The 22,081-nt window shown below is 35.9% G+C and overlaps 1 protein-coding gene across 8 annotated transcripts in view; it reads left to right on the top strand.

The window, feature by feature from the left end:
• The window catches only part of NCOA1 (nuclear receptor coactivator 1), a 251,176-nt gene that overhangs the window by 179,977 nt on the left and 49,118 nt on the right, over positions 1 to 22,081 (top strand). For all 8 annotated transcript variants that reach the window (XM_070512516.1, XM_044772038.2, XM_070512513.1 and 5 more), the window contains 6 exons: positions 99 to 276; positions 2,438 to 2,617; positions 4,184 to 4,279; positions 8,720 to 8,860; positions 17,137 to 17,284; positions 18,601 to 19,921. In XM_070512516.1, coding sequence (XP_070368617.1) covers positions 99 to 276; positions 2,438 to 2,617; positions 4,184 to 4,279; positions 8,720 to 8,860; positions 17,137 to 17,284; positions 18,601 to 19,921 — 2,064 coding nt within the window. The remainder of the gene's footprint in view (positions 1 to 98; positions 277 to 2,437; positions 2,618 to 4,183; positions 4,280 to 8,719; positions 8,861 to 17,136; positions 17,285 to 18,600; positions 19,922 to 22,081) is intronic.

Genomic DNA, 22,081 nt, shown 5'->3' with positions numbered 1-22,081 from the left:
CTCTTTTTCAGTAGAGAAATGTATATGTTTATTTTTCTTTTATCTTTTAACCTCCCAACCTCTTAATCCTATTTTTTTTTATTCTTTTGGCTTTGCAGGCTTTGGATGGATTTTTCTTTGTTGTGAACTGTGAAGGGAGAATTGTATTTGTGTCAGAGAATGTGACCAGCTACTTGGGTTACAATCAGGAGGAATTAATGAATACCAGTGTCTACAGCATACTGCACGTGGGGGATCATGCGGAGTTTGTGAAGAATCTGCTACCAAAATCACTCGGTACAAAGAAATGTGTTTTTTTAAAAGAATACAAACTCTCTGTAGCTTCTCCTTACGTAATAAATATAATACATTATTTATAGTACACAGTATTATTCTATGTTATAATATAAGAAATATTTTAAAATTTAATTTCAGCCTTAGATGTAAATATCAAGGGGGAATGTCATCAAATAACTGATAGAGAGAATTTCTTTTATCTTCTCTCTCTAGATTATGCCACAATCATGTGACAGTAGTGGGAAGCAGAGCAGTTAGTTGCCTTGCCACAAGAAGATTCTGCTTGAAATTCCCTTTGTTCTCAATTTTGATTGTGTCCAAGGAAGAGAAAAATGTATACCCTTGTCACCACCCTGCTCAAATTAAAAAAAGAAAAAAGGGAGGAAGGGAGGAATATACTGTCATATTACATACTTATAAGTGAAATTAACATTTTTGAGTGTAAGTGGTTTCAACTCAAGAGTTCCAAATATGGTTGGATGAGTTGTTCACTGATGAGGGAGCCTAGCTGAGAGGATGAATGGGTTCTGATTTACAGCCTCTGTTCCATTCACTAAGGCATGTGCTTGCTCTTTAGCCTAAATGTGCTCCAAAAGAGGGAACAGGGCCTTGGCTAGAAGTCCTATATAACTAAACCAAACATGCCAATAAAATGTTATCCATAGCTCTTTATTTTCTACATTGTTCACTCGATGGAATGGAAGCCTTATTTCATCTTTGGAAGGAGTAGTATGTGTTTATAGTAACTGAGAGCCTGAAATTATTGTTTCTATTAAGTTTGATATTTGAATTATTAAGGGGTCTTATGTGTTTTGTTGCATAATTTTAGAGTGTAAATGACTTTAGAGATAAGACAGTGGATTCCTTTATTTTAATGATGAGGCAAAGCTTGAGTAATTAATCCAAACCTCACAATTAGCTCATAGCAGAACCAAGACTCCTTACCCCAGTGTAGGTTTGTAGGTTTGTTTCCATGATTTCATCTAACAGTTATAGAGTGATGAGCAAAAGGGAAGGAGAGTCAATGGAGAGGATAAGTTAAGAAAACTGTTGGGAATGGTGGAAGAACGGCTTTAAAAACCTCTAACTGCCACCATGGTTTGAATACAACACTGTAACTGGGAAATGGTGACTGACCACACAATGATTCTCGCTTGAAATGTACAGACGTCTTTTTTACAACTGAATTCAATTTTATTATACTGAATCAGGTAACATTTCTGTTTAACAATAATTTTTATGTAATAACTTCTTGATTATCCACTGTATTCAAGGCATTGTACCATATAAATTGTGTGAATGAAATAAAATAAAGTGCAAGAAAAAATGGTTGTAAGAAACCATGATTGGTTTCTATCTATTCTGAATATTTTTTTGAGTGACACACTCCTTTGAGAAACTTTGAATCCTCTCCCGAAAAAGGTGTGCATGCACACAAGCCTGTCCTTAAGAACCCCCACGCCTGCCAGGTTAAAACCCCTGCTTAACAATAGACCTGTGGTTTTTAGTCATTTTTTCATTTCCAGAGTATAACTAGAGAAAAACAGAAAAGCTCGTTAATTAATTGCAATAAAATTCTGAGCAAAAGAACTAGTAAACTATTAATTTTTAATTTGGGGGGGCCGGCCTGGTGGTGCAGCGGTTAAGTGCACGTTCCACTTTGGCAGCCTGGGGTTTGCCAGTTTGGATCCTGGGTGTGGACATGGACCGCTTGGCAAGCCATGCTGTGATAGGCATCCCACATATAAAGCAGAGGAAGATGGCACGGATGTTAGCTCAGGGCCAGTCTTCCTCGGCAAAAAGAGGAGGATTGGCAGCAGTTAGCTCAGGACTAATCTTCCTAAAAAAAAAAAATTTAATTTTTGTCTTTAATCATTTCTGAAGACTGTTAATGAATTAGGGTATTTGTAAGGCTTTATGTTTGAGTGGGGGAATCTTATACAGTTTCTTGGAAATTTTATAATTTTCTAATTGGTAGGCATTTAGGTTTTCTAAGGAAGATAAGTATCCTATTGCCTCAGGATAATGTTAGATCTGAAGAGGTCTGTCTTTTAATCTGAGTATCTAATTAAGCAGATAGCTAAAGGTATGTCTTTTGTGTCCTCAGAATTTGTACTTTTTCACCTTATTCACAGTCATATAATTAATTTTTCTTCCACAGTAAATGGAGTTCCTTGGCCTCAAGAGGCAACACGACGAAATAGCCATACCTTTAACTGCAGGATGCTAATTCACCCTCCAGATGAACCAGGCACCGAGAACCAAGAAGCTTGCCAGCGGTATGAAGTAATGCAGTGTTTCACTGTGTCACAGCCAAAATCAATTCAAGAGGATGGAGAAGGTAAAACAAAGGCTCATTTTAAGATTTAAAATTAAGTTTGATTGCCTTTTCTGTGGCTTTCAGGAATAGGGAGGTAATTGATTATAAACTGCCTTCATCAGACAGTATTTTTAGTTACTATCTTATATATCATAGTGGCTATTCAATTTGCTATGTATTTCTTTGTTTTTTACTACTTTTTTTTTGAGGAAGATTAGCTCTGAGCTAACTACTGCCACTCCTCCTCTTTTTGCTGAGGAAGACTGGCCCTGAGCTAACATCCATGCCCATCTTCCTCTACTTCATACATGGGACGTCTACCACAGTATGGCTTTTCCCAAGCGGTGCCGTGTTTGCACCCGGGATCTGAACCAGTGAACCCTGGGCTGCTGAGAAGCAGAATGTGTGCACTCAACCACTGCGCCACCGGGCCGGCCCCCTGCTATGTATTTCTTAATACTTAAGAAAAAAAATTGCTAACATCCAGAATCACTGCCTTTAAAATGCCCCAAAATTCTCAGTTTTAATCTGGCATTCCCAGTAAAATGTCAAATTCAAACCAACTTACTGCCTAGAAATAAGAGATGTAACTAACTGCTGCCAGTTGGAAATGTACCAGATGCAGCAGGCTGTTGAACAGTTCTGGTTTTTAGAAAGTTTCAAGTTTGGAGTGTAAGGAACATTGGAGAATAGAGTTAGCATTTTTGAGGCCATCCAAGGTAATTTACAAGGAGAAAGCTCATGAACAGATGAAAACACAGCTGAAGCTCTAATATGAATATGGCATGAACATGACATTAGTTAATATGTGACAGTGGATGAGTTTTCCATGTGAAGTTAGAGCTAAGTTAAGAACAACACAAATTGGAAACTGGAGTAAGGACCAGGGAAGGTAGTAGACGAGAAGTCAGTCAAATGTGGAAAAGGCCGTGGAGGCAGTAGATCTCACCAGGGAAGGATGCCACAGTCAGCTGGGGACTTTTTACAAAATACACATGCAAGTCTGCCTGATATGATTAAATTTCATATTTAGCTGTGTGATATTGTGTGTAGCATTCTCAAAAATAATTTAGAAATGGGACTTCAAAAAAATTAAGATCCTAAAAATTTAAGTCCTCTGTCAAGGGCAAAATAATGCTTCTTTGGAAATAGTTAAATCTTGTTTTCTCATACAATAATTGTTATCTGCACAATGGTTATAAGAATAATCTTTGTAGCCTTTAAGTACTGATCAGTATAGGAAATTGACTATAAAACTGTATTTTAAAAACCACCATGTTGCTTAAATCTAGCCAAAACTACTTCTTCGAGTTGTCATCATCCAAATACTTGAAGTGCATCAGTCTCCTCTAGTTTACGTAAGAACGTTCAATGGGAAAGATAATTTAAGCTACCTAGATCTTTACCTGGAGCTGCCAGTTTTTGGTGGCCAGCAATTTTATTTCTAATATTATTAAATCAACGACTCCAATATTGTGTCAGATCCTACAACATATATTGTTTTTATGAAAACTGTTAATGGCAAGTGATAGATGCGAACCATTTTCTAGCTTCTTTCCTTCAATTTTCCCTCCTTGTTTTGGGCAGATTTCCAGTCATGTTTGATTTGTATTGCACGACGATTACCTCGGCCTCCAGCTGTTACGGGTGTGGAATCCTTTATGACCAAGCAAGATACTACAGGTACTGACTGCAAAGTTCAGAACCTTCCTTCGGTGTTAATGGTATACCTATCCCCTTAAAACTAATTACGTCAAAAATGTTGTGTTCTTCTGTTTTCTCTTATTCAACTTCTGTTCACTAGTCTTATACAGAAAACATTTTAAATGGTGGTCTTGATATTGTGCATTTTAGGTACTGTGATTATTGGCATGGGCAGGATGCTGGAGAGAACATTATTTTATAGCTGTTCATGTACTTGTATTTGTTTTACTGTCAATTTTTCATAATCACAGAATAAAATTTTTAAAGAAGTTTGGCAATGTATATATAAGCATATTTATTTATAAATGGTTACAAATACTATGGTTTTAATATTATGCTTAAATGAACCTGGCTATTTCTTTTTTCGTTTATCCTTTCTCTTCATTCATTCAGCACGTGCTGATTGAATGCCTAGAAGTGCTTGGCAGTATGTATAATTCCTCAGGGTAAACACGGTTGAGCAAAAAGCAACTATGTAATTATAAATTATGGTACATTTTATGATAGAAAAGGTGTGAGATGGAATAAAGTAATAAGGAGGACCTGTTTTAAAATTAGCCAATTAAAGAAGGTCTGTCTGAGGAGCTGATATTGAGCCCTTAAGCCCCGAAGGATCAGGTGGTGCCAACTGTGCAAATTGTAGGTGAGGAAGGGGCCTGTGAGGAAGGGCCATGGTGCAGAATGAGTGCTCCTGATTGAGGAAACAGCTGCAAAAGCCCTAAGACAGATGTGTGTTAGAAGAGCTGAAAGAGGACAGGAGAGCCACACAGTGAATAATAGTGAGAGTGCCTGAAAATAAGGCTTTCTTTTTAAAGGCCTACTTCAGATTTGATTTTCAGTGAAAACAAATTGTTATTGTTCTTCACGATTTATAAAGTATTTTGCATATATTATTAATCTTCACTGTAACATCAAATTTTTATACTTTTACATCAATCAGAGTTACATATGTATCACTCTCCTTTCTAATTTTAGAGTAGAAATAGTACAGATATATTTTTTAGCAGAATGAGATTGAAAAAATCATTTCTATTAACTTTTATTCTTTGTGAAAGTTTAGTTTTAATGTACTTTTTGACCTTTATCATTGCTTATAAGATCCTGTTAGAATATTTGTTAATGTTTTAGTCCCGGAAATCTAATATTCCTATGTTGTGTGCTTTATTCATGTATTTTTAAAGATAAACTCCCAAGTGCTCTTACTGAGGAGTAGGTGGGGATAAATTAGCACAGATAATAGAATATAGTGAAGAGAATGTCTAGGAGCTTAGAGATGCCACATCTGAGGGTAGTAATTATCAATTACCATACCTTCATTCCCCTCTTTGAGTCTACCTTTCCATTTTCTACTAATGAACAGCCCTGGAAAAATTTAATAATCCCTTATTAAAAACCAAAAATATTATTGCATGGAGGAAAAATACAGTCCATTGAAAAATATAACTAGTCTTTTGTGTCAATAAAACCAAATAAAGGCTTGTGAGATAGTAAAAGCCTGCTGGAAAGGGGTGATAGTTAAGGCACAGAATAAATGTGGGATATGAGGGAGGCCTAAAAGTTATGAGGATGATTTAGGAAAAATATATATCAGCTTTTCCTCATATTGTACTTCTATAAATTGAATCCTAAATTGGGTTGTTTTGAAGAAGATGTATTTTCCCCTAAAAACAATGTTGTCACTGGTAGTCTTGTTTGTGACCAGGGACCCGGCATTCAAATCTTAGATACACCTGATTTAAAAATAAATTTATAGGGCCTGGCCCCATGGTGGAGTGCTTAAGTTTCACTAGTTCAGATCCTGGGTGAGGACATGACACTACTTGTCAGGCCACGCTGAGGTGGCATCCCACATAGCACAACCAGCAGGAGCACAACTACAGTATACAACTATGTACTGGGGGGCTTTGGGGAGAAAAAAGAAGACGAAGAAGAAAAAAGATTAGCAACAGATGTTAGCTCAGGTGCCAATCTTTAAAAAAAATTATAAAAATTTTAAGCTCTAGATCATAAAATAGTTATAAATCTAAAGAGAACCTCAGAGATCACAGAATCTAGCCTATCCATTTTACAAATGAAGGAGTGGTGACTTTTCCAAAACCATATAGCTAATTGCTGAGAACAGACATCTTCAGGCCCTAATATAGAACTCTTCCTTCATGTTGCATTGCCTTCCACTAAAGCACTATTAAAAGGGCATCATTGTACTGTACACACTTGTTACACCGAAGATACCAGAGAAAATATAAAATAGAAAGAAAATAGAAGGATGCCAGAGAAATATAAAGTATTCTTAAAATGTAAAACATTTCATAGAATTGATTCAGATAAAAAATAATAAACTCGATATAATAAGTATTAGATATTGAATTCCTTAAATTTTAGCAGTACTTTTAATTCTATATGGAGTGGTTTGTGTCTCCTAAAAAAAGAAAAAAGTCTTCTACAAGGAAATGTGGAACAGTGGTTTATTTGGTTGGTTGGTTGAACCTTCCTCTAGCAAGCAGAAATATTCAAAATCAACCTATTCTTGATTCTCTTCTAAGATAGTCATTGCGTTACCCAATCATTTGTTACCATTGCTGATAATTTAATCACTTTCTCTCCTCCAGTTCTCCAATTCCAGACTCTCTAGCTGTCTTATGGGCCAATACTGACATGAACACATAAACACACACACACACGCACGCACTCCTCCTTTAGTCACTGCCTATCAGGAGGAGTATTGCATATGAAGATTATGTAACAGTGGATTCCCTGCTGTAACCAACTCTTGATCTCTGATGTAAACAAAGATTGAATAATTAAAATTCTTTGAAAGTCCAAAGTTGTCTGTAGTAATTTTGGTCACAGTGTTCACCAGCCTTTCCCCAAACTGTTCTTAAAAAACAGAATTCCTTATTCAAGTTTTAGTGTATTTTCTTTCTTCCATCTCCATTTATGCCAAGACTTGGGCAACAACATCAGACAGACTCGAGTACATTAGATTCAAGACCCTAAGTTAAAGAGGTCTAATAAATACTTTATTTCTAAACAAACCAAGTGAAATCTATAAAGAAGGGATTAGTTAAAATGAGGAGGCACAAACAGTACAATAAATTTGAGTTGATTGAGCAAAGGGAAGATGAGGATAAGACACAATCAGGCATTCACACAAGAGGAAAGAAATATTGTTGAATAACATGAAAAATACTCAACCTCATTAATTGGAGAAATATGCATTTAGACTATAACCATTTTTCACCTACTAATTGTGAAAAATAAAGAAGCCTGACAGTACCAAGTGATGGAGAGGATATTGAATTAACAGTAACTCTTATATAACTTTCTAGAAAACCGTTTAATATTATAAAGTTGAACATTCACATAACCTATGACAACAGTATCCTAGAGAAACTCTCACACACATGCACCATGGAAAATGTGAAACATGTTCATAGCAGCATTGACTGTAATGGCCAAAAACTGGGAACAGTCTAGATGTCCACTGACAGGAGAATGTAAAGATAGAGGGATGTGACAAGTGAAGAGTACCCACATAATGGAATAGCATTGGTAATGTTCAAGTTCTGAAGTTGGATGGTGGGTTTGCAGGTTCTCATTTAATCCAATTCTCAATTTATATATGTGTATATATATGTATGTATATATCTTACCTATATTATTTTGTGTGAATATAAGATTGCATAAAATAAAACATTTGAATAATCACAAACTAGATTAATTAGCCCCTGATTAACTAAGGAATAATTTACCTGAATTCTTCCATACCCATTTAAGAAATTTGTACAAACATGATAATAGCAAGTCACCTCTAAATTTTATAAAGCGTATGTTCTGTGTGCAGAATGCCTAGCAAATCTTAATCTCACTTGTTAGCTTTTTCTGATGTAACTTTTATTACCTTCATTCTTCATTTACTCTTAAATGCAATGTTGCCTATAACCCAAGAGGAGGTAGAAAAGTCAAGTCTTGCTTACTTTCTCACATTCTCTTCCCTTTATTATTGGAAATTAATTTAAACCAAAATAATATATTTCATCTCTGCCTCTCCTCCCCCAATAAGTGATCCAGTCATTACTATGCAGAGAGCAGGATCCAAAGAGCAAGAGGAGTTCGACCTGCATTAATCTCAGCAGCTTTAGGTCTTCATGGTGTGACTAATACTTGACTGGAAGTGAATTTTAAAATATGGTATACTAGTACATAACGCTCTCCAAGGCCAAAACAATTTTGTATTATTATGTCGTGAATATACTCCTTTACCATACGTAATAAAATTAATAGTGATTTTTAATGTTTTTGTCCATTAAGCACTTGGAGTGGGGGCAGAACATTCCTTAGATGCAGTTGTTAGTTTGGAAATATAGATGATTTATATCAAAAGGCTATCATAAATGTAAACTTTCATTCTTTTTATAGGCAAAATCATCTCTATTGATACCAGTTCCCTGAGAGCTGCTGGCAGAACTGGCTGGGAAGATTTAGTGAGGAAGTGCATTTATGCTTTTTTCCAACCTCAGGGCAGAGAGCCATCTTACGCCAGACAACTATTTCAAGAAGGTAAAGTTTTTCTCTCTCAATTATTTTTGTTAACCTTGCACTTTATTAATATTGGATAACTTATATAGAATTTATGGCTTGATAAGTATTTTCTCCAAATTACAGTTTTTGCGATAATCAGTTTTAGGGAAAGGAAGAAATGGGTAAGCAAAGTAATTCATGAGTGGATCCTGAACTTTGGGATGCACATTTTAAAGAACAGGATATCATCTGGTGGTCACTCACTCATTCATTCATTCATTCGTTCAGCGGACATATATCAAGTTCCTCACATACATAGAATACTATGTAAGGTGCCAGAGATACATGATGACTAGGAAGCAGGGTTTTGCCCTCAAGGAGCTCAAAATATATTAGGAGAGTGTAAGACAATTTTAAAGATTAGTGTGACGTGAGCTATATAGAGGTATAACTAGAGAAGAAAAAATTAATTCTGACTTAGAGAATCAGGGACAGCTTCAGAGAGGAAGTGGTATTTTTGTCTGGCTTTTGAAGGTCATTCTCAGCAGAACAGGCGTGTCAGATGGCTTCCAGATAGTACAGAGATCTGTAGCATGCATGTTTTCTTCATGACTGTCACAGTACCTGTGTCTCCTGACTCAGGTTGAAATTTCAAATTAAAAATATGACATTTGAAATTATTAATTAATAATTGAATAGCTGCTCTGTCATAGTAAGTACTATGGGAGTAGAAAACAAGCATATTCCCTGCCCTTAAGGAACTTAACAGTATTATGGGAAAGATAGGGAAGATTATCTGAGAATTAAGGCCAGAAAGTTCATGCAGATTCAGAGATAAGGAATTTGATATACTTTAAATATATGGTCAGGTAATTGTGGTAGCCTAATACTCCTTTCCCAATGCAATTTTTTTCTCCAATCTCTAAGTAAATAGCTTCTTTGGAAAGAGACTCTTTGTATGACTATTACTGAAAAACAATTAAAAGATATTTTTCACTATTCCATCACTGTTCTTAATTTTAACATTTTCCCATAATATTAGGTTTCCTAAGTTTACAGATGATTTTCCATTCATTTCATTTTAGGTCAACTGCTTCCTAATGGTATATGGAGGAAGCAGCTTGATTTTTTTTTTCAGGAAGCCATCTCTATGAATCTCACTAGTCTGGTAACTTCTGGGACAGCTGCCTACAGACTAGTGGTTCTCTCGTGGGCCTCTTTCTGGACTGATGCCATCCCCAAAGACGGTATTTCAATGGATAGGACTAAGAATCTGTTTTTTTTACGAGTTCCCCAGGCAATCCTGAAGTGCAGTCAAATTTGGAAACCATTATAATAAGCAACTAATGCCATCCACTGGTTGCAGACTTTGTGACTCCCTCTACCAAGAGCGGCACTTGACTTTTGCATAGGTTTGAGATTCAGAGCACTGTCTCCACTCATTGCCTAAAGTGCTGAAGTATATGATACTCTTTTTTTTTTTGCCTTAACTTAATAAATTTGGCCTTCCAAGGCATTAGTTAAAAGACATTTAATCTTATTTGCCTATAATTTATATACATTTCCACCAAAGCAAAGCAGGTCTAGATTATTGTCTCATTGTCCAAATGACTAGGCTCCCCATAGATGTGATTGAGCCACAGTTTAAAGTATATGTTTCTAAACCATTGGAATTCTCTAAAAAATAGATTCGTTAAAGTGTAATAAGTAATCTGTCATTTACATATGAAATGAAACAATTTAGAATAAAATGTAAAGAAATGTAATTCAATACCTCTTTCCCATTAGTCATTTCTTAATGTCGTTTTCTTCCATTTTTTTAGAAAAAAAAATTCCTCAATAGAAGTAACTTGTGTTTTTCTCAGAATTAAGTTGTCCAGAGTTCACATGACTCTGATTGTAGTGTTTTGGAGATTCTGGACAACTGGCCAAACAGCATTCCTGGATTGAGCACATCTTTTTCTGATATTCTATATTCAGCAGTATCTAACCTGGTGAGAAAAATGTGGTCCATGAAACACTTACACAAGAAACACCTGTTAAAGATGTTGACCTGCTGAATTAAAATCTCAGATGAGAGCCTGGGTATCTTACAAGCTCCAAAGGTAATGCTTAAGTCCATCAGGTTTGAGAACCACTGGTCTCGTAAGAATGGAGAGAGGTGTAGTTTGCATTTGCAGTTTCCTTGCCACCTCTTAACTTGGGGACAGTGTGAAAAGAGTGAAACAAATTATGCCACTGTATCCTTGATTTTGTGTAAAACTTTTATAAAGTTTAAAAGTTCATAAAACTCTTCAGTGATTGATGTTTAGGTAAGAAAAATTTGTCCTCCACCTATCCTCCTTTTTCCTGCCCATTAACTTACTCTTTAAAGGCAGCAGTTAGTATAAAATCCTAAATATGTATTAAAAATTCAAGTTAATTCTTAGCTTAGTTTTTCAGCTACTTTTCAGAGACAGCTCATGGACTGCTTTCAAAGGGAGTTTACCATTTTATTTTTCAGAATCAAATTTGAAAATGTGTTTCAGCCAAAGAGTATGTGGGGACATTCAGCATGAACTAGATTGTAACAGTGGTTCTTCATTGAGATTGGCAGGAGATTGCCAGGATCATCTGAGGAACTTTTTAAGCTAGGAGGAGGTCCATGCAGGTGTATAGTTTGGAAAACTTTCCCAGGGTCTCTTCAATTCAGACTGTCCCTTAAAGAAGGGTCTAGGTTACGTGCTTACCAAAGCTCCCAGTGAGATTGATCCTGGGCAGTTGTTAGGCCAGGCTGCTGGACTTTACCCACACGACTGAATCAGAGTCTATAGTCAAAGACATTTTCTTTCTTCCTTTTAGTTTTTTTTTAAGACTTACAAAAGGTGCTTTTATATTTATTTAATTTGCATTTTTTACAGTAGAATCTTCAGTACATTGCCACTAAATTTAATAAATAAATGATAGCAACAAATAATAGTGTTAGTGACCAGGGGACTTGCAACCACGTATATAGTTTTACAAAATATGGGTATCTATTTTCCTTGACAAAAGTGAATGAGAATAATTTTCTTAAGAGTCTGAATAAGTGTGAAAACATTATAGCACTAACTTTCCATGACGTGTGTGTTCTCTTTCGTTAAAAGTGTAGTGTTGTTAGTCAAAGACATTTTCTTACAGAGAAGTTTGGGGAACATAAACCTAGGTTCCACAAGATGTTAATAGCTATAACTAGGAAATGTTGCTTCATGCTGAATTAAGTTTGGGAAGTATTTCAGTCTCCCACTTTTGGGGATTCATAAGACATATTTAAGATATTTAAGTTTCTGGGAAATTCTACGATAAAGGTACCTGTTTGACTTTGTTACCCAGAATTACTTATTTTTCCTCAGAATACCTCTTCCTGTACCACATCTGTCAGCTCTTAGGGAGAGTAGTAGTCATGGGATATGCTGGGCCAGATAGCCTAGAAAAGTTTTATGGAAGTTCTGTTTACCTATTGTCAGTGATGTAATGCATCATCATTTCTTGTCTTTGAAAGATGTCCATGATATTGTGTTACGTTAAAAAATAGGCTAAGAACCACACCGCTCATCTGTCAGTTGCCATGCTATAGCAGCGGCTCACATAAAAGAGCTAGAAGAACTTACAACTAGGATATACAACCATGCACTAGGGCTTTTGGGGAGGAGGAAAAAAGAGGACGATTGGCAACAGGTGTTAGCTCAGGGCAAATCCTTCCCTGCAAAAAAAATAAAATAAGGCTGAGAAAGTACAGCATACATAGTATGATCTCACTCATATATCTATCCAGTTCTAGGTTCATAAAATGTTAACAATGCATATCTCTGAGTGATGGGATTATAAATGACTTTATCTTTACTTATTTTTTGTTTATTTCTCTATTATCTTAACTTCATAATCACAAAATAAAGTTATTTTCACATAAAAATATCATGAGACAGTTGGGAGAAGTTTATAGTATCAAGAAGTTTGGAAGCATTGCTATAAAACATAAGTACCCATATGAATGGTTAACCAGAATGTTCTCTGAGACTTGTGTAATGTGGTTAATTCCATGGTGTACATAACAGAGTTAACTGAAAATCTTTTTATGTCAAACTTTGTTGAAAATATTTAAGGTATGAGTTTATTTTCCATTTTTAGAAATTGTGATATACTGAATTGATTCATTGGTGGATGAAAATTTCTTAGAGCATCTGGGGTACTTTTTTTGTTTATCTTAATAAAAACTTTGTAATTTCGTTCTTTCTACATATATTTAGGGAAATACCAGAAAGGAAAAGAAATCTTAGCAGCATTGGCCCATAGTACCCTGCCACATGTTTTGCACCTGCCCATTTAGTTAACATGACTTAAGGCATGCTTGTTGAGGGTATCTCAGCACCAACTGAGTGGAGTCGGAAATCGGAATAGCTCTACTTCTACAGCTGCTGTGACCAGAGAAATGGTTTCCTTTGTTTCATAGCTCTGTTGAGGCCTATTCCAGGGGGAATAATAGTTGCCATTTTAAAGGTTCTTTGAAGAGTTCCTGGGGCGTCAATAATTTACCACATCAATAATATCCCTCCCCACTAAATGTAGAAACTTTGGAAATGGACACAGGAGTCGGGGATCAAAATACTAGCTATATACCTGACAAGACTAGATTAGAAAGCAAGGCCACAGGGCCGGCCCAGTTGTACAGCAGTTAAGTTTGCACGTTCTGCTTCGGCAATCCTGGGTTCACCGGTTCGGATCCCAGGTGCGGACAGGGCACTACTTCACAAGCCGTGCCTGGCAGTCGTCCCACATATAAAGCAGAGGAAGATGGGCACGGATGTTAGCTCAGGGCCAGTCTTCCTCAGCAAAAAGAGGAGGATTGGTGGCAGATGTTAGCTCAGGGCTAATCTTCCTCAAAAAAAAAGAAAGAAGAAAGCAAGGCCAGGACCTGTGATCAAAATGAGATTCCAAATAGTTTAGTTTGAAACCCACTTATGGGGAAAGTTTGGTGTGCAGAGCAAATATTTATCCAACCAGCTCTGTAAACAATTGTACTTCCTTACTCATGTCATAATTCAGAATATTAGTGATTGCTGTATAGAGTTGAATGAAGCAATTGGTGTAAATAGGGTCTAGGGATTGGCTGAATGTGTATGTGACTCAGGACATGTGGCCTTTGGAAGCTGCTTATTTGTTATTTGTTTTTTCTTTGATTTTATTCAGGAAATATTCATTCAATACCTGCTGTGTACTAGGCTCCGTGCTAGATATTCTCTCACAACATTCTGGCTGCATTTTAGTGGTGATGGACAAAGGTTAATTTGCATCATTAAATCCTAAACTTGTAAATGACAAAGTCAGGGTTCAAGTCTGAATCTGACTGCTGTGCTTTTATTCTTTTCATTGATCCGTGCTGCCTTCCTTTTTATCTCTCTCTCTGAACAATTGAGCACCTGAAGAATTTTAGTTAACCTGGAGTCTTAATTAGGTTCTAATTAATTAAGGTTTTACTATATTTAATATGGCCTTTTTTCATTTCAAATAATGACTGTGTCAGTTATGATGTATTGTCTTATTCTACACATTATCATCCAAAAGAAATAATCTAACTTCAAAACTTAAAGTGTAATCATTTCCTGTATTATGTTAATAGGAGTTTTCCAATTTGGAAATTTTTACAAGTTTAGATATAGTCCTACAAGTTAAGGCAACATAATTACCAAAGGACTATTGAAGTTTCTGTAGTCCACAGTATCTTAGTGTTCCCATGCTAGCCTGAGTTTCTAGTTCTTTCTCACTTTATAGGGCTTGTCAATAAATCAAGAAATTTCTCTCCATTAATTTCCATTACAAAAGTAAGTCTAGATTCCTACAAGAGCAAAAACATAAATTGAGATATAAGAATGTGGGAACATAGCTAAGATTTAAAATCCTTTAAAGAAAAGTTATGGTAGTTGATCACAAGTCAATATTAACCTATTTAGATGAGATTCAAGTTGAGGATCAATCAGCAAGTACCCACTGGATGATTTTATATGCAAAGCATCGTGCAAGATTCAATGGAGAGTCAAAAACAAGAATGGGGCACAGTACTAGCCCTCATATTTAGTCTAGCTGAAGAAGAAAAGTGTGTCAGAAGTTATCTACCTCCTATTCAAAGGGATATAGAAGAAATGTTTAGGAAGCAATGAGAAATAAGATTGGAAATGCAAGTTGAAGTCAGGTTGTATAGAGCTGTGCTGTTCAGTATGGTAACCACTAGCCACATGCGGCCATTGAGTACTTGAAATGTGGCTAGTGTGACTGAGGAACTGAATTTTCAATTTTATTTAATTTTAAGTTTAAATAGCCACATGTGGCTCAGTGCAGCTTAATGCTGAAGAGCCAGTAAGTGTTTTCCAGCAGAAATGAGGAGATCTTAGCTAAAGAGCAATAAACAATGATGGAGAAAATAGACTAAATGACATAAGCAAAATAGCATCAAATACATTGTATTTTGTCTGGCTCTTTATATATCTGTAGCTTTATCATTGTCTCAGGTTAATAATTTATCTTAAAAAGCCGCTGTTTTTGTTGTTGTAGTTCTATTTTCCAAAATATATTGTTAAAAATATATTAACAGTTGGGGGACCGGCCTGGTGGCATAGAGGTTAAGTTCACGCACTCTGCTTCAGCAGCCCCGGGTTAGCCAGTTTGGATCCCGTGGTGAACCTATGCACCACTTATCAAGACATGCTGTGGTAGGCGTCCCATATATAAAATAGAGGGAGATGGGCACAGATGTTAGCTCAGGGCTAATCTTCCTCAGGAAAAAGAGGAGGATTGGCGGTGGATGTTAGCTCAGGGTTAATCTTCATCGAAAATAAATAAATAAATAAAAATAAGTATATATTAACAGTTGGGAATTGTTAATAGTTTTTTAGAGTTTTCCTATAGCAAGCATTTACTTTTATCCTTACACAAAAATTAACAGTTTCCACTGAAGACTCTTTTTCATCATTTATTATCTTGTCAGATACTAAATTTCTCCATGTGTTATATTTGGTAAATATGCCAGTGATTTGGCTGAAATTGCCAGGTGGGTAAGGAATGTGGTTCGTTGGACATAAATCTTAGTCCTTTTAATTTAGTTTATATCCTGGTTTGGGTACTTAGGCAGATTTGTGTATGGTATAGATTTACAACAGATTATGCCCTCTTCAGTTTATATGGTATATCCAAGACAAAATAGCACGTCTTCTCTTTACTTAAAGTAATATGTAGCTTCAAAAATTATTTATTAATGAGTCATTTTAAGTCTTTTTCACATGTCTTTAAAATGTAATTGAAGCCCTTTCTGAAATGTCTTTGAAAAATAGGACTAACGTTTTTTATAGGCTATAGTATAATAGTCTTTTGTGGTAGTGATTCTTGTGTTTCAGTGGATATGATTTTTAACGTTGGTATAGCTGAATCTACCTATTAAATTTTCCTTAAAATAGAATTCTATTCTATTATTAAGACAGCAATGACATTTTCTTACTTGGTAGTCTGGTGTAGACTTTATGTATTTAATAAATACCAGTATGGTTGCAATTTTGTCTGCTGTTAATAAAGCTTGAAGACAAAAGTAAATTATGTTTTTTATATAATGATTTGGCTGCCGTGACCTAGTTTTTCTTCCATTTGTAATCCTTGGCTTTATCTTAATTTGCTTACTAAACTAAATTCAAACATCAAAAATAATACATATATATGAATATAATAGTTTGTCAAGCAGGACCTTAGTGATTCACATTCCTAAGTGAAAAGTTAAATTTGAATTTTAGTTAAGGAACTCTGCCAACTAATCAAAACTTAGAAGGTGAATTTTATGGTATGTGAATTATATCTCAATGAAGCTGTTATTTATAAACCAGCTAGTAAAAGAAAAAAAACTTATTAGAGATAATACTGAAAGTGAGAGGGGAGAAGGTTACTTCCTGGTACTTTTAGTGGATACTTAATAAGTAATAAGTTATTTAATAACAATAAATCCACTGTGAAGAGCTGCCACATTATGGGGAAAAATTAAGATTGATTTTTTTTCCCTGGTTTGGGGTTTCTTCCTAATCGTTATAGTGAGGAGGCACCCATTCAAGTAGGACTAAATTAAAGCTTGTCGTCAGATTGTGTTTTTCAACCAGAATCATTTTTTCCCCCTCAGATATCTGCTTTGTCTGAACTATTCCTTATTTTGAGTCTGAGCAGGCATTTAAAATGAGGTTCTAGGTATAAATAAGGCTTGGTAACTCTCCTTTGCCCAAAGTACAAGTGTCAGAATTTTAACTAGGTTTCTCTTTTGTTTGAAACAGTGATGACTCGTGGCACTGCCTCCAGCCCATCCTATAGATTCATATTGAATGATGGGACAATGCTTAGCGCCCACACCAAGTGTAAACTTTGCTACCCTCAAAGTCCAGACATGCAACCTTTCATCATGGGAATTCATATCATCGACAGGTACTTATTTGGAGAGCTTCATATGAAATAAGTCAGTTCACATATCTCTTCTTAGAGAAAATTTTTTTGTACTCTTGATGGCTAGAAAACAAAAATTCCAAATTAGGCATTAACCTAGTACGATGAATATATAATCAGTATATCCATACTGGGTTTTATAGTTTTGTCGCCTAACAGTAGCTTTGTTGTTAAAAGGGAGACAGGAAAGGTGAGGCTGAAAATGTGTGTTTTAGGGGTAAAAACCAAAAAGATAGCTAAAAATTTCCAGCTTTCCGTATATGAACTTATGGTCTTATAAAAGATTCCAAACTTTGGAAGCATTATTGTCTTTATTTTTTAAAATGCTTTATTTTCATTAGGGTAAATTTGATGGCTCCTGAGTTCAAGTTGACAGTTTCTCAAACTACAAATCATTAAACTATCAACTTGAGATTTTTGGATGTCATTTCCTCTAATTTGTTCTCTCTCTAAATATGTTTTACACTGATATATGTGGTAAATTTGTGGAACTATTTTTTTATCCTATGAATTATTCAAAACCCTACATTTACAACTGTTTAAAATTTAGCATTAAACAAAAACAAAGACTTTTCCCCTCACTTCATCCTTTCCTCATTTGATATATTTACTTATTGGAACATGGTAATACCAGTCACAATTCTGTTGTCATAATTATGGATTTGAGTAAAGAACTTGATGAAAATCTGAATGCAGTATTCTGTTTTTTTCTAATTTTAGTTTAATTTATGCTTGTGAGTGGAATTAGCACAGTTCTTTTTTCATATTGTGATTCCTCTTTCAAAACATCTGCTATGTCTACATATCACCCTTTTTAATTTTTACATCAGTGACACAGTATTTTCCTTACCCAGTCTTCCTCTTTGGAGTTGAAATACTTAAAAGCTGTAACGAGGGAGTCATGAGTAAATATTTGTAAATAGAGATTTGGGAAGTTTCTCTTTCAAACGAAAGTATTATTGTAATGTTAATTACTTGTATTAAACTTAGAAAAGTTTAAAAGTACATATGTTGGATTTTTTTCCAAGACTAAGAAAGATTTCTTTCCCAGATAACTCAAACTGTTATCACATTCACTGGGCCATAAGCACTATTTACTATGAAATGGCGCTATTATTTCACAATAGTAGTAACAGTCCACTGTTTTTCCTTAATTTAAAGTCATACAAAAGCTCTTTACTTGATAGCTTGCAATATTAATGAAGTTAATGGTCTTATGTTATAATATGCATAATAAAAAATATTTTAATGGGAACCAATAAAGATGTTTGAATAATAATGTCTTTCCCCCTCCCCAGGGAACACAGTGGTCTTTCTCCTCAAGATGACACTAGTTCTGGAATGTCAATTCCCCGAGTAAACCCCTCCGTCACTCCTAGTATCTCTCCAGCTCATGGTGTGGCCCGTACTTCCACATTGCCACCATCCAACAGCAACATGGTATCCGCCAGAGTAAACCGCCAACAGAGCTCAGACCTTCATAGCAGCAGTCATAGTAATTCTAGCAACAGTCAAGGGAATTTTGGATGCTCACCTGGAAATCCAATTGTAGCCAGTGTTGCCTTAAACCAGGGACAGGGCAATTCCCAGAGCACTAATCCCTCTTTAAACCTCAGTAATTCTTCTATGGAAGGTACAGGAATATCCCTTGCACAGTTCATGTCTCCAAGGAGACAAGTTAGTTCTGGATTGGCAACAAGGCCCAGGATGCCAAACAATTCATTTCCTCCTAATATTCCAACATTAAGCTCCCCCGTTGGCATGACAAGTACTACGTGTAATAGTAGTAACCGATCTTATTCAAACATCCCAGTAACATCTTTACAGAGTATGAATGAAGGACCCAATAACTCTGTTGGCTTCTCTGCCACTTCTCCAGTCCTCCGGCAGATGAGCTCACAGAATTCACCCAGCAGATTAAATATACAACCAGCAAAAACTGAGTCCAAAGATAACAAAGAGATTGCATCCATTTTAAATGAAATGATTCAGTCTGATAACAGCTCTAGTGATGGCAAACCTCTGGATTCTGGGCTTCTCCATAACAATGACAGACTCTCAGATGGAGACAATAAGTACTCTCAAACCAGTCATAAACTAGTGCAGCTTTTGACAACAACTGCAGAGCAGCAGTTACGGCATGCTGATATAGACACAAGTTGCAAAGAGGTACTGTCTTGCACAGGCACTTCCAGCTCTGCCTCTGCTAACTCTTCAAGCGGTTCTTGCCCCTCCTCTCATAGCTCACTGACAGAGCGGCACAAAATTTTACACCGGCTCTTACAGGAGGGTAGCCCCTCGGATATCACCACTTTGTCTGTGGAGCCTGATAAAAAGGACAGTGCATCTACTTCTGTGTCAGTGACTGGACAGGTACAAGGGAACTCCAGTATAAAAGTAGAACTGGATGCTTCAAAGAAAAAAGAATCAAAAGACCATCAGCTTCTGCGCTACCTTTTAGATAAAGATGAGAAAGATTTAAGATCAACTCCAAACCTGAGCCTGGATGATGTAAAGGTGAAAGTGGAAAAGAAAGAACAGATGGATCCTTGTAACACAAACCCAACCCCAATGACCAAACCTGCTCCTGAGGAGATAAAACTGGAGGCCCAGAGCCAGGTAGGTAGTTTCTTACTTCACAGAATGAACATACCTAGTTATTTTTTCCTTTCCAGTTATCTTATTTCAACCATAGACCAGGGTTTGGAATCAGACCATATTTTGTCCTATACATTGAGCATCTATTAAAAGTTAGTATCAATGGTTGAAAAATCATAAGATGCCCTCGAAAGATCTCTTTGGAAATTTGGAAGGGTACAGTGTTAAGACGGCATTCTAAGAAAGTAGATGTTTCTTTCTTTCTATAAAATCAGAGTTCACATCTCTGGAGATTTTTAAAAATACCTTGCCAGCCCCTTCCTTCCAACTCCCCCTATTGAATCCAGCTCTCTGAGAATAGAACCCAGAAATCTGTATTTTGAAGAAACTCCCCAGAGAACTCTGAAGTGTACCTAAGTTTGGGAACCTCTGATGTAAATGAAATGGGAGAGAAATGGGAGGGGTTGGACAAGCCTGCCTGGTCTGGCTTGCTTTGCTATTTAATTTCATTTGAAGCATTTTGTAAGGCTGTTTTCCTTCTCGTCTAATTCTCAGCACACTCAACCCCCATCGAATAGGAACTTGGAGTATTCTGGGTAGTGGGTGTATAGCACACCCTGAAACAGAAGTAAATATAAATAAACCTTTACATAAATTGTTATGAATTAGGAACCTCTATGCTTAGGCTGAGGTGGGGGTCGGGTGAAAATTAACAGGCAGCTTCATTTGTTGAATGATTGCTGTGGACTCTGAAGGAATTTAAGAAAGACAGAAAATACGTCCCTCCCCTCTGGGAGCTTACAAATTATTCAGACAGAATATAGACCATGAAATAGTTGAAAATGTATTTACAAAGAAGCTTATCAATAAAACTCTCCCATTGTGAAACAGGATTCACACTTAGTATGCATAGGTCCCTTGGTCTTGAAGCAACCTTATTTTCTGCCCTCATCTCAAAGAAGTCTCCCTCTTCCTTCAGGTATACTGCATTCTAGGCACATGGAAGTCCTTGCTATTCCTAGGATAAGTCATGTCTCTTCTAAGCATCTTCTACCTTGCTCTCCTTTCTGTGTCTGAACTTCGACTCATCCTTCACAAACCAGTTTAGAAATCATCTCTGTAAAAGCCTTCCCAGTAGCCCTGTTTATACATTTCCTTCCTCTTGCTCTCATGGTGCTCCGTATTGTCTCTGTTTGCTGTTTAGAATAAGACTATTTTGGTTATTTTGTTACGTGTCTGCTCCTTTAGGATTACACTGTATTTCGTGTTTCTTGGTACAACCAAACTAATATCCATGTTTTAACCTGAAAAACAGCTCTAAATAGTAATTATATGAAAATTCTCAGTCTAAAATTAACTTTAAAAGTAACAGCTTTATACAGTAATGCCATTGTGTACAATCCTGGTACATCTGTTTTGGTGCACATGTATGTGCATTTCTTCTGAGTTTTGCAGGCCCCTGAGAATTGCAGGATCATAAGATATGTATATGTTCATCTTTAGTAGATAATGTCAGTTTTCCTACTGTGTGAGAATTCTTTCTAGTTGTTCTGTCCTTGCTAATACTTGGTATTGTCAGTCTTTTAAATTTTATCCATTCTAGAGTGTGTGTAGTGGTGTCTCACAGTTTTAATTTGCATTTCCCTGATAAATGTTTATTGGTCATTTGGATATCTTCTTTTGTGAATTGCCTATTCAAATGTCTTGTCCATTTTCCCAATACGTTGTCTTTTTCTTATTAACCGATAAGAGTTCTTTACATAATTTGGATGAGTCCTTTATTGGTTATATGTTTGCAGCTATCTTCTCTATGCTGTGCCTTGCCTTTTCTTTCTCTTAATGGTGTTTGTTGATGAAATTAAGTTCTTCATTTTAATGTAGTCCAGTTTGTCAATTTTTTCCTTTATGGTTAGTACTTTTTGCACATGTGCAACAAAAGACATGTTCAAAAATGTTCATAATAGCTTTATTTGTATTAGCCAAAAACTGGAAGCATCCCCAAATCCATCACAGTAGAAAAGATAAATATATTGTAACATATTCATACAATGGGATACTATTCAGCAATGAGAACAAATGAACTATTGCTACATGCAACAAGATGTCTGAACTTCAGAAATGTAATGTTAAGTGAAAGAAGCCAGACTTTTAAAAAATACATATATATAATTCTATTTGTAC

This window comes from Equus asinus, chromosome 6 (assembly GCF_041296235.1).
Source record: "Equus asinus isolate D_3611 breed Donkey chromosome 6, EquAss-T2T_v2, whole genome shotgun sequence".
Taxonomy (NCBI): domain Eukaryota; kingdom Metazoa; phylum Chordata; class Mammalia; order Perissodactyla; family Equidae; genus Equus; species Equus asinus.
Note: the sequence above shows the minus strand (reverse complement) of the source record. Positions and strands in the feature narration are given on the sequence as shown.